The 13,462-nt window shown below is 39.8% G+C and overlaps 1 protein-coding gene across 1 annotated transcript in view; it reads left to right on the top strand.

Moving 5' to 3' along the window:
* alpha-Man-IIa (alpha-mannosidase 2) overlaps nt 1-13,462 on the top strand; it is a 148,723-nt gene that overhangs the window by 78,432 nt on the left and 56,829 nt on the right. Inside the window, exons 12-14 of the mRNA XM_071657753.1 lie at nt 2-187; nt 6,068-6,140; nt 9,633-9,812. Of these exons, the coding sequence (XP_071513854.1) occupies nt 2-187; nt 6,068-6,140; nt 9,633-9,812 (439 nt within the window). The remainder of the gene's footprint in view (nt 1; nt 188-6,067; nt 6,141-9,632; nt 9,813-13,462) is intronic.

The raw sequence follows: 13,462 nt of genomic DNA, 5'->3' as shown, positions 1-13,462 counted from the left end.
GAGGAGCAGAAATCCTGTACTCAGTGATGCTTGGTACTCAGAGTATGATGGGCAAAATATTTCCTGAACTAACTGATTCCTTGATGGCTCGCATGGTCATGGCACGCAGGAACCTTGCACTTTTCCAGCATCATGATGGTATCACTGGAACAGCTAGGGACCATGTGGTTGTTGACTATGCTAACAAGTAAGTACTGTCTAGGAGGCTCTTTTCATCCTCATTTATGAAAATATTAAGTCTTTTGGCCACTTAGTGTACAAAGGTTTGATTTCAGAAAACTGGATTAGCTTGACTAGAACACATGTATTAGGGCTTCTAAGCATGCTGTACATTTTGACATCCTAAGAAAATTATGCCAAACAGCAGTCAGAGATGTAAGCACCATAGAATTGAAGAAAACCTTTCATTGGTTTGTTGTGAATAGCGTCTTTACTAGTGTGTGTACTTTGATATTTTTTTTAAATAAAGTTATTCACATGTTTTAGTAGATGAAAGTTACTCACAGTTTATGCATATATCTTTTGATTTCATGCTATCCACAGTTAAACTTCACTGGGACTGTTTTGTACTTATGGTTTTTTTAATACATTAGATAACATGCCAGACATGGAATAGATCATAAGGTAACTGATAGAATGAAAGTTCACTATTCAGACTCTGTTGATAATATTCATGATTATGCATATGCTGTAGATTATATGTAGCTGTGCAAGAGGTGAAAAAAAGGGCAAATGAGAGTTGGGGTGAGAGAGTATCATTAAATTTTAGGGAGAATAAAAAGATGTTCTGGAAGGAGGTAAATAAAGTGCGTAAGACAAGGGAGCAAATGGGAACTTCGGTGAAGGGCACAAGTGGGGAGGTGAAAACAAGTAGTGGTGATGTGAGAAGGAGATGGAGTGAGTATTTTGAAGGTTTGTTGAATGTGTTTGATGATAGAGTGGCAGATATAGGGTGTTTTGGTCAAGGTGGTGTGCAAAGTGAGAGGGTTAGGGAAAATGATTTGGTAAACAGAGAAGAGGTAGTGAAAGCTTTGCGGAAGATGAAAGCCGGCAAGGCAGCAGGTTTGGATGGTATTGCAGTGGAATTTATTAAAAAAGGGGGTGACTGTATTGTTGACTGGTTGGTAAGGTTATTTAATGTATGTATGACTCATGGTGAGGTGCCTGAGGATTGGCGGAATGCGTGCATAGTGCCATTGTACAAAGGCAAAGGGGATAAGAGTGAGTGCTCAAATTACAGAGGTATAAGTTTGTTGAGTATTCCTGGTAAATTATATGGGAGGGTATTGATTGAGAGGGTGAAGGTATGTACAGAGCATCAGATTGGGGAAGAGCAGTGTGGTTTCAGAAGTGGTAGAGGATGTGTGGATCAGGTGTTTGCTTTGAAGAATGTATGTGAGAAATACTTAGAAAAGCAAATGGATTTGTATGTAGCATTTATGGATCTGGAGACGGCATATGATAGAGTTGATAGAGATGCTCTGTGGAAGGTATTAAGAATATATGGTGTGGGAGGAAAGTTGTTAGAAGCAGTGAAAAGTTTTTATCGAGGATGTAAGGCATGTGTACGTGTAGGAAGAGAGGAAAGTGATTGGTTCTCAGTGAATGTAGGTTTGCGGCAGGGGTGTGTGATGTCTCCATGGTTGACGTGCTGTCAGTGGATTGAAGCAGGGCATGTGAAGCGTCTGGGGTAAACCATGGAAAGCTGTGTAGGTATGTATATTTGCGTGTGTGGACGTATGTATATACATGTGTATGGGGGGGTTGGGCCATTTCTTTCGTCTGTTTCCTTGCGCTACCTCGCAAACGCGGGAGACAGCGACAAAGTATAATAAAAAAAAATATATATATATCTTGTAATTGTAATTGCAGTGGAATTTATTAAAAAAGGGGGTGACTGTATTGTTGACTGGTTGGTAAGGTTATTTGATGTATGTATGACTCATGGTGAGGTGCCTGAGGATTGGCGGAATGCTTGCAGAGTGCCATTGTACAAAGGCAAAGGGGATAAAAGTGAGTGCTCAAATTACAGAGGTATAAGTTTGTTGAGTATTCCTGGTAAATTATATGGGAGGGTATTGATTGAGAGGGTGAAGGCATATACAGAGCATCAGATTGGGGAAGAGCAGTGTAGTTTCAGAAGTGGTAGAGGATGTGTGGATCAGGTGTTTATTTTGAAGAATGTATGTGAGAAATACTTAGAAAAGCAAGTGGATTTGTATGTAGCATTTATGGATCTGGAGAAGGCATATGATAGAGTTGATAGAGATGCTCTGTGGAAGGTATCAAGAATATATGGTGTGGGAGGCAAGTTGTTAGAAGCAGTGAAAAGTTTTTATCGAGGATGTAAGGCATGTGTACGTGTAGGAAGAGAGGAAAGTGATTGGTTCTCAGTGAATGTATGTTTGTGGCAGGGGTGTGTGTGATGTCTCCATGGTTGTCTAATTTGTTTATGGATGGGGTTGTTAGGGAGGTGAATGCAAGAGTTATGGAAAGAGGGGTAAGTATGCAGTCTGTTGTGGGTGAGAGAGCTTGGGAAATGAGTCAGTTGTTGTTTGCTGATGATACAGCGCTGGTAGCTGATTCAGGTGAGAAGCTGCAGAATCTGATGACTGAGTTTGGTAAAGTGTGTGAAAGAAGAAAGCTGAGAGTAAATGTGAATAAGAGCAAGGTTATTAGGTACAGTAGGGTTGAGGGACAAGTCAATTGTGAGGTAAGTTTGAATGGAGAAAAACTGGAGGAAGTAAAGTGTTTTAGATATCTGGGAGTGGATTTAGCAGCGGATGGAACCATGGAAGCGGAAATGAATCATAGGGTGGGGGAGGGGCGAAAGTTCTGGGAGCATTGAAGAATGTGTGGAAGTCGAGAACATTATCTCGGAAAGCAAAAATGGGTATGTTTGAAGGAATAGTGGTTCCAACAATGTTATGTGGTCGTGAGGCATGGGCTATGGATAGAGTTGTGTGGAGGAGGGTGGATGTGCTGGAAATAAGATGTTTGAGGACAATATGTGGTGTGAGGTGGTTTGATCGAGTGAGTAATAATAGGGTTAGAGAGATGTGTGGTAATAAAAAGAGGGTGTTTCGAAATGGTTTGGTCCCATGGAGAGAATGAGTGAGGAAAGACTGACCAAGATGATATATGTGTCAGAGGTGGAGGGAACGAGGAGAAGTGGGAGACCAAAGTGGAGGTGGAATGATGTAGTGAGAAAGATATTGAGTGATCGGGGCCTGAGCATGCAGGAGGGTGAAACGCGTGCAAGGAATAGAGTGAATTGGAACGATGTGGTATACCGGGGTTGATGTCCTGTCAATGGATTGAACCAGGGCACGTGAAGCATCTGGGTTAAACCATGGAAAGTTCTGTGGTGCCTGGATGTGGAAAGGGAGCTGTGGTTTTGGTGCATTATTACATGACAGCTAGAGACTGAGTGTGAATGAATGGGGCCTTTGTTATCTTTTCCTAGCACTACCTTGTGCACATGAGGGGGGAGGGGGTTGTTATTTCATGTGTAGTGGGGTGGCAATGGGAATGAATAAAGGCAGACAGTATGAATTATGTACATGTGTATATATGTATATGTCTGTGTGTTATATATAAATGTATACGTTGAGATGTATAGGTATGTATATTTGCGTGTGTGGATGTGTATATATATACATGTGTATGTGGGTGGGTTGGGCCATTCTTTAGTCTGTTTCCTTGGGCTACCTCGCTAATGCGGGAGACAGCGACAAAGCAAAATAGATATATAAATAAATAAATATCTTGTAATAGTACTGAAGTAGGTACTGTTTGTCTAGAAATATCCGTGGCTCTTTAACATGATCATGGGCAGTCAGTATTAACAGGACTCCCCAAAATGTTTACTTTTCAATATCCATATTTTGTTTTATAAAGAATTCTAGTTTATTTCTGGTTGAGTCAGGTTGGATTATGGAGGAAGGAAGAATGTACGTTGTCTTTGTAAAAATGTTCTTAAAGAATAAAAACCACTTCAAGAAAGTCTAAACGTCAGTTCACTTTGCAGTGTGTAAACTTTCATTGGCCATATAGAAGTTTTAGAAGACTTTTTATCCCACTTTACAATATAAAATCCAGGAAAGCAGCCAGATGGTAAAAAAAAAAGAAAAAAGAAAAGGGAGGATTTCATTCTGTTAATTTTGAGGAAGAAACTCCATGGTTTTATAGTAGTTTTCTTGTATTCTTTGCACTGCTTACATAGTTTCTCTTCTACACTGATAGGACAGAAATTATATAAGGTATATAAAGAATATATGGTGTGGAAGGCAAGTTGTTAGAAACAGTGAAAAGTTTTTATCAAGGATGTAAGGCATGGGTACGTGTAGGAAGAGAGGAAAGTGATTGTTTCTCAGTGAATGTTGGTTTGCGTCAGGGGTGTGTGATGTCTCCATGGTTGTTTAATTTATTTATAGATGGGGTTGTTATGGAGGTGAATGCAAGAGTTTTGGAAAGAGGGGCAAGTATGCAGTCTGAGGTTGTGAGAGAGCTTGGGAATTGAGTCAGTTGTTGTTCGCTGATGATACAGCACTGGTGGCTGATTCGGATGAGAACCTGCAGAAGCTGGTGACTGAGTTTGGTAAAGTGTGTGAAAGAAGAAAGTTGACAGTAAATGTGAATTAGAGCAAGGTTATTAGGTACAGTAGGGCTGAGGGACAAGTCAACTAGGAGGTAAGTTTGAATGGAGAAAAACTGGAGGAAGTGAAGTGCTTTCGATATCTGGGAGTGGAGTTGGCAGCGGATGGAACCATGGAAGCAGAAGTGAATCACAGGGTGGGGGAGGGGGCGAAAGTTCTGGGAGTGTTGAAGAATGTATGGAAGTCAAGAGAGTTATCTTGGAAAGGAAAAATGGGAATGTTTGAAGGAAGAGTGGTTCCAACAATGATATATGGTTGTGAGGCATGGGCTATAGATAGAGTTGTGCGGTGGAGGGTGGATGTGCTGGAAATGAGATGTTTGCGGACAATATGTGGTGTGAGGTGGTTTGATCGAGTAAGTAATGAAAGGGTAAGAGAGATGTGTGGTAATAAAAAGAGTGTGGTTGAAAAAGCAGAAGAGGGTGTTTTGAAATGGTTTGGTCACATGGAGAGAATGAGTGAGGAAAGATTGACAAAGAGGACATATGTATCAGAGGTGGAGAGAACGAGGAGAAGTGGGAGACCAAATTGGAGGTGGAAAGATGGAGTAAAAAAGATTTTGAGTGATTGGGGCATGAACATGTAGGAGGGTGAAAGGCGTGCAAGGAATAGAGTGAATTGGAAGGATGTGGTATACTGGGGTCGACGTGCCGTCAGTGGATTAAACCAGGGCATGTGAAGCGTCTAGGGTAAACCATGGAAAGTTTTGTGGGGCCTGGATGTGGAAAGGGAGCTATGGTTTTGGTGCATTATACATGACAGCTAGAGACTGAGTGTGAACGAATGCGGCCTTTGTTGTCTTTTCCTAGCGCTACCTCGCGCACATGCGGGGGGAGGGGGTTGTCATTTCATGTGTGATGGGGTGGCGACGAGAATGAATAAGGGCAGACAGTATGAATTATGTACATGTGTATATATGTATATGTCTGCGTGTGTATATATATTTATGTATACTTTGAGATGTATAGGTATGTATATGTGCGTGTGTGGACGTGTATGTATATACATGTGTATGAGGGTGGGTTGGGCCATTCTTTTGCCTGTTTCCTTCCACTACTTCGCTAACGCGGGAGACAGCTACAAAGCATAATAAATATATACATAAATATTGGACAGAAAGTCAACATTAGGGAAGTGGAGAAAAGTTATAGATGGAACTCTAGTTTTGGACATGTAGTATGTCTTCTTGTCTTCATTGCAGAAGAGTTTACTGAACAATTTCAATAATGTTTTGGGGTAGGTTAAAGAATACTTTTTAGATAGCTTTTGGAACAATTGTCTAATGATATGCACTTTAGTGAATTTGTTTCAGCCATTAGGACACCACTGAAATGCATCTGTTAAGGATAATCTTCATCTCTGAAATATTATTGGATCTCTAAAAGAATTATTTCTTTTTAATATTGCAGATTGTTGAGGAGTATAGATAACTGTCAGCACATCATTCAACAGGCAACACATTACCTTCTGTCAATTGATCAGGTAGATGTTGCTCCCTTTATGTATTTCATATTCATTATATAATTATACATAATTGCTGTTTTGCACATCGGTGAGGTAGTACCAGGAAACAGAGAAGAATGGTCCATCCATTCATATAAATACATATATACATAAATGCCTACATATGTACATACATATACATATCAAAATATACATACATACATGCACATATGCAGACATATGCATACATACACATGTACATATTCATACTTACTTGCCTTCATCCATTCCTGTCGCTGCAATGCCCCACAGGAAAACAGCATCACTGTCCCCTGCATCATCAAGGTAGCTCCAGGAAGACAGACAAAAAGGCCACATTCGTTCACATACAGTATGTAGCTGTCATGAGTAATGCACCGAAACCACAGCTCCCTGTCCACATCCATATCGCTGTTTTCTGTGTCAGTGAGATAGCGCCAGGAAACAGACAAGCAATGGCCCATTCTCTCATATACACATATATATATATACATAAATGCTCATATATGCACATATACATAGATATACTACTAATGTATACATACTACATATACATACTCATACATATATACACATGTACATACTCATACATATATACACATGTACATATTCATACTTGCTTGCCCTCATCCATTTGTGTTGTTACCCCACCACACAAGGAACAGCATCGCTACCCCCTGCTTCAGTGAGGTAGCACCAGGAAAACAGACAGAAGGCCACGTTCATTCACGCTCAGTCTCTAGCTGTCATGTGTAATGCACCGAAACAACTGCTCCCTATCCACATCCAGGCCCCACTGACCTTTCCATGGTGTACTCCAGACGGCTTCACATGCCCTGGTTCAGTCCGTTGACAGAACATCGACCCTGGTATACTACATTGTTCCAATTCACTCCATTCCTTGCATGCCTCTCACCCACCTGTATGTTCAGGCCCCGATCGCTCAAAATCTTTTTCACTCCATCCTTTCACCTTTCCTCACTCATTACCTCTGTATGTTCAGACCATTTCAACACACCCTCCTCAGCTCTCTCAACCACAGTTCTTTTTATGTAACACACCACTGTCTTACCCATTCATCATGTACTCAATCAAACCTTCTCACACCTTATATTATCCTCAGACATTTCATTTCCAACACACCTTCCCTCCTCTGCACAGCCCTATCTATAACTGCTTCACTAAACACCTCCCATTTATCACCCACTTCTCTGATTCTGTTTATTCTTACATTTTGCCATTGAACATGCAATCTCTCCTGGTATTTTTTCACACAAATCTCTTTTCCAAGCTCACTTACTTTTACTATCCTTTTATGACCCACGTTATCTCCTTTTTTCCAAAAACCTCCACAAATCTTAACTCTTGCCTCCACTAGGTAATTGTCAGACATCCCACCTGCTGCCCTTCTCAGCACATTCACATCAAAGTGTCTCTGTTTCTTGTGGCTATCAAATAATATGCAATCCAATAATGCCAGCATACCATCTTTCCTATTCACCTGTGTATACTTATGTATGCCCCCTTTTTGAACCAGATATTCCCATTCACCAGACTTTTTTCATAATTTAGCTCCACAAGCTGTTCTCCATTTTTGTTCACTTTATTGAATACCCCATACCTCCCAATTATGCCCTCAACTTCCACATTACCCACATTCTCCTTTAAATAACCCATCACTAATACACAGTCTCTGGCATCAAAATTGCTGACACTCACTCAGCTGCTCCCAAAACACTTGCCTCTCTTCGTCTTTCTTCTCAAAGCTAGGTAAGTAAGCTCTAATAATCACCCATCTCTCATAATCCACTTTCCTTTTAACCCACATCAGTTGGGAGCTCACTTCCTTACACTCTTTCACACATTCTCACTACTGCTTTGGCATTAGTGCTACTCATTCCTTGGCTTTTGCCTTCGCACTAACCCCTGAATATACCCCAAAGACATTTTTGTTCTTCCTACTTAATTACCCGTGAGCTTTGTTTCCATCAGAGCTAGAACATCCAGGTTCTTAGCACCACTGGTACTAGGAGAACTTGAAAGGTCCTCTGGTAGCATGATGCATAAGGAAAAATAAGTGCTAATATACAATATAGTGTATCACAAAATTCTGCAGCACTCTGTGACTATAGACTGTATTCACCCCGTTCTTATGTGCTTCTTGCATGGTGCTGTTAATGCCACACCACCATGCTGCAAGCCCAGTGATGACAGCATTATTCAAAACTTAAGCCTGTGTAAATTATAAAGATGTAAATGGACCATGCGCATTGTTTTAAAAATGATTCGAATCAGATACACGTAAATGAAGAGGTACCACTGTGCTGTACTTAAACCCATTTTCTGTTCGTACCTCACACTAAACATGTATCATCTCTTAATTTGGACATGCAACATCTAGGAATGGGGAAGCAGTAACATGGTTATATTCAGTTGTGTAAAAACAGTTCCTACCTATATCTTTTTATAAATTTTACATGTTTCCCCTTACAAGATTTCAGAATACTTCAAATCTGTCTACAATAACATGAATGCATTGAGTATAAGAAATCCTCAATTCTGTTGGGAAACATGATGTAATAACTTGCATCTCAAAAGATGTATTTTTCTTTTCTTAAAGCAGCTATCCATCCCAGTATAGAGCACTGCATACATATGGTGGTCCATTCTACAACTTTCTCTCAGACAGATTGGAATCAAAAGCCTTTCTCAGTTTTAACTCCAGCCATTACTTGTCATCAGCCATCCCTATCCATCCATTGTGATGTTGCTGCTCTCTCACTTCTCTACAGATATTATTTTAGCCTTTATTCTTGTGAGTTGTCTGTGTGCGTCCCAGCCACTAAGGCCTCAATTCATGGAACAAAGCTGGCTGCTGCTTCCCATAGTTTCCCTTTGATTAACCACTTTCTCTTTGAACAGCAGAGCTGTGGAATTCTCCTTTTTCTTTTTCCTTGCCCTCTTTCTTTAATCCTTTCACCACTTTGCATATCATATGATGCTCTTGTGAGTACCTCCTCTCATTTTGTTTCCCCTCGTCAAATTTTTGCATGTGGGGGAAGAGGAGGTCTAAACCTCTCTGTTGTGCAGTCAAATACTTTAGATTCAGGCTGCAAGCACCAAAGGAGCTCATTTAAGTATTTTCTTGTAATGTGTATTTTTCCAGTCATCCAAGATGGCCATAAGTAGGGCATGTTTTTGCCCATGCCCTATCAGTTACTATAAGAATTAAGATGTATATCAGGTTTAGAGAATCATTTTTAACTGTTAGGACTTGCAACCCCAAAGTGCCCATTAAACCTTTTCATCAGTGAACTAAAAGAATTCTTGAACCTCTGAATTGCCCAGCTAGTTGCTTCCAAACTAGCAAAGAGTTAATGTATACAGTGGATCAGGCAAAAATAGTTTTCATGGACACATGAATTTATGCTATAGTAATAGCCCAGTTCAATATACTCGTAGATATTGTTTACAAAATCTTTTAATCAACAGCTCAGTTATGTGAGTGATCCTGGAGCAGTTTATTATGAGTTGGGAGAAAAATACACAGAACACAATAAGATTGCCTCAAAGATGGTTCTTGGGTTACAAGATGGTTCATCAGTGCCTGTTGTTATATACAATCCAGATTCACACCACCGCCGTGAGTTGCTAACAATCAGAACTTCTAATGCCCTTTGTAGAGGTGAGTCAGTATGTTTTTCTTTTGCCCATGGCAATTATGAACAGCTGAATCAGCTGTCAGAACCACTCTGTTCCTTTAAATCCATGTGCCACCATTAATGCATTTAAGTCTTTTTTCTAGGTTACTTAAACCATGGTGGCTTCTTTGCAGAATTTGGTTATTTTTTTTCTTCAAGATTAATACTTCCATAGGCATTGCTAGAATTTACAGAACTCACTGAAATATGCTTGTAACTTGTGCCACTTTTATTGTTACAGTATCAAACGTTTTGTGAACCTTACCATATTTCCAGAGTTTCACCTGACATTATTGCAATCAGAAATTGAACTTTATGAGGCTAATTGGATACAAGAAGACAATGATAAGGCTTGGCCAATGTCCAGCCCAAATATATGTAGCACCCTCTACAGGGCTTCCCACTTTATATATGCTGAGGGGGTAGCCAAGGCAAAAGTCTCCACGTATCCGTCTGTAGATGTCTCCCTCACATATGCCATTCTGTGCATTCTTCCACCATTTCTCTCCCCTTAGTACTCTTTCACTCTGTTTTCCTATGTCATAGGTGGTCTTCCTTTCACATCAACCCTATTAATCTTACTATCATACACTCTCCTTTAAACTCCCCATCTTGCATTCTTTCCACATGCCCAAACCACAGCAAAATGTCACATATCACCTCCATGTCAGCCTTATCATGCACTTTCTTAGATACATAAATGCCCCACATAGTTCCCTCTTTTTCCAAATTGTCTCTCACAAATGCTTCAAATTATATACCTGGCTCACATATCCTCTACCTCTCCTGAAACCACACTGCTACTCCTCAAGCAGATATTCTGTACATGCCACCATCCTCTTAATCATCATTCTCCCTTAACAGTTATTCTCAGCAGACTTGTAACTCTCTAAATGAAATATGTCCTTTTCTCCATTGCCTTTATAATAGGCTCTGTACTTGCATTGAACAATGCTCAGGCACTTCACATTGGGTTATACAAAGGCTGAATAACCTAAATAATTGATGAACAACACTGTCACCCTCTTTCTTGAGAATTTTAGTTGCTATTTCAGCCACTCTTGTAGCTTTTCCTGTAACTAGCATTTCAGATTTCCACATAAGGTGCTTTGGTCCCATTGCAACTCAAGGACCCCCTGATATCTTCAACCACTCCTGCACAATAAAATTCCTAACATTTAAAAGCTTAGTACCCATTCTAAATCCTTCTGAGTCACCCAATTTCCTCTCCTTATAGTGCCCTATATTATTGTTTTCTTCAGTATCTGACCCTTTTGAAAAATTGATTCGCAACAGAATCAAGTAGAAGATCCTTGGGGCTGCAGGAGCTCCTGGAAATAGTTCCCTTAGTTACACCATGACTTTTTCTAAGAAAGGGGTCCTGGATAGTTATAGATTCATAAATTATACCATTTCTTTCTCTCCATTGCTTGCTCACCTGTTGCCCTCCTGAATGTTTAGGCTCCAATACCTGAAAGCCTCTTTCACTCCTTCCATCCATCTCTTTGTTGATTCATTCTCCCTTTCTTCCTTCACATTTGATACATAGACATTCTTTGTCATTCTTTCTTCATTCATTCTCCCTATATATTTGGACCATTTCAGCACACCTTGATGAACTCTTTCATTCCCTACATGACCAATAGTAATGATATGCAAATATGTCTGGAGATATTGAAGAAAGAAATTTAATTACAACAACAACATCTGGATATTGTAAAAGATGATTGACATGTGGAAGAACTGGGGACTGGAAATGCCCCCTCCTTGTAATATCACTCTCCAGAAAAAAGTGGAAACAAATGGAAAAGCCAAGCTAGGATATCTCATAGGCTTACTTTGGGTTTTCTGAATGTATATGAATGTAATCAGAAGAAGAAGAGAGATAAATGTTCTACTTGACAATAAGATCCTGGATGTTTTGGCTTTGAAGGGGAAGTGGGGAAAATAGTTGAGAATGTCTGAGGGTAAAGTGTAGGGACATTGTGATGGCAAGATTGAAGGAGGGGTGTCACTTTTCATGGAAAAGGAGTTTTATGTTAGAGAAGGTACAGAAGTGAAGTTTTGATTAACTTAAGTGAGAATAAGATTGGAATATGAAAGAAAGGTGACTGATAGTGCATGTGCACTTGGTGATAAGTTTGAAGGACAAAGGAGTGTTTTTTGAGAGGAGACAGTTGAGTACTTTGGTAGTTTTGATACAAAGGATCGAATCTTGATGCTTAGGGTATTGTAATACAAGAATTAGGGATGTGGTAATTGAGGGTGTTAGTGGAGAGCATAGGGTAACTGGTGTAAATGAAGATGGGGAACACCTTATCGAGTTGTGTTCTGAAAGAAGAATGCTTGGTTAAAGAAAATAATTTGCATATATAGAAGTATACTTGAGTGAGTCAGGTTGAGGTCACTGGGCATAACTGAATTATGTGCCAGTTGACAGGCATGGAAGAAGTTGGATGTGAATGTGCTAAGAAGGGTAGCCATGGGATGTTTTATTTGTTGGTAGAGGTGAGTGTTAAAGTTTATGGTGGTTTTTAGGGTGGTGAAAGTGAGTGAGCTTGGAAAAAGGGCCTTTGTACAGAGATACCAAGAGAGATTGAGTGAAGAGTGGCATAGGGTGAGAGTAAATGAAACGAGGAGAGTGTTCCTACCTACCCTTGAGTATCTATGATGAGATTTTGTCATGATTTCATTACTAACATGTGGCACTCTTTCCATGTGCTGCTTGTTGAATCATGCTACTTCTCTTCCATAGTTGTCACTGTGAGGTTCAGTTATTCACTTCATCCATGAGTCTAATGTTTTTAAAGTTTTTGTAGTCTTTCTATTTTTTTTTATTTACCTAGTGTTGCATTGAATAATCTTTCAAGCTTTTATGCAGGATGTTCTTGTATTTTCATCTGATATCTTTTTAGTGTGTTTCCAAAGATTTCTGTGTTTGATAATTCTGAATCTTCCTTGTTGAGATGCTGGATTGAAAACTTTCTCATGTCTTCTATTGGCTGCCATGGATATATTTTTATGTATCCCTCACTTCTTTCAAAACTAGAATTCGAGTTTTTCAACCTCTCGTGGTAGATCATGTGCATGAGATTATCACTTTTGCTTGGGAAGTGTTTCTGTATTCTGTTTTTAATTCTGTGGAAGAGTAATGGAAGATTTTTAGGGTAGCAGTGCTTGTATATGTAGGTGAAGTTTATGGCATTTGGAAGGTAGGGTGTAGTGGTATAAGTATGTGTAGTAAGTCATGGGACAATGAAGTTGAATTGGTAGTGAAAGAGAAAAGAAAGGTACATGGATGATATCTGTAGGGAAGGAATGTGTGATTTGGAGTACAAGAGAAAGCATTAGGAGGTGAAGAGAAAGGCATGATAGCTGAAGAAGAGGGCAATTGAGAGATAGGAATGAGAAAGTATTGATGAACTTTAGAGAGACTTAAGAAAATGTGTTAGAGCAAGATGAAGAGTGTGAGGAGAATAAGTGGGAGAGACTGTTAGGGGAGCAGATGAAAAAGTGGTAGCTGGCAAAGGAGAAGTGAAAAAAAAGAGGGAGTAAGTATTTTGAGGGACTGTAGAATGTATTAGATCAGGGGTGCTCAGTAAGAAAAAAGAGTGAGAGCAA

This window comes from Panulirus ornatus, chromosome 65 (assembly GCF_036320965.1).
Source record: "Panulirus ornatus isolate Po-2019 chromosome 65, ASM3632096v1, whole genome shotgun sequence".
NCBI lineage: Eukaryota > Metazoa > Arthropoda > Malacostraca > Decapoda > Palinuridae > Panulirus > Panulirus ornatus.
The sequence above is the reverse complement of the archived record's forward strand: the minus strand, read 5'-3'. Positions and strand labels throughout refer to the sequence as shown.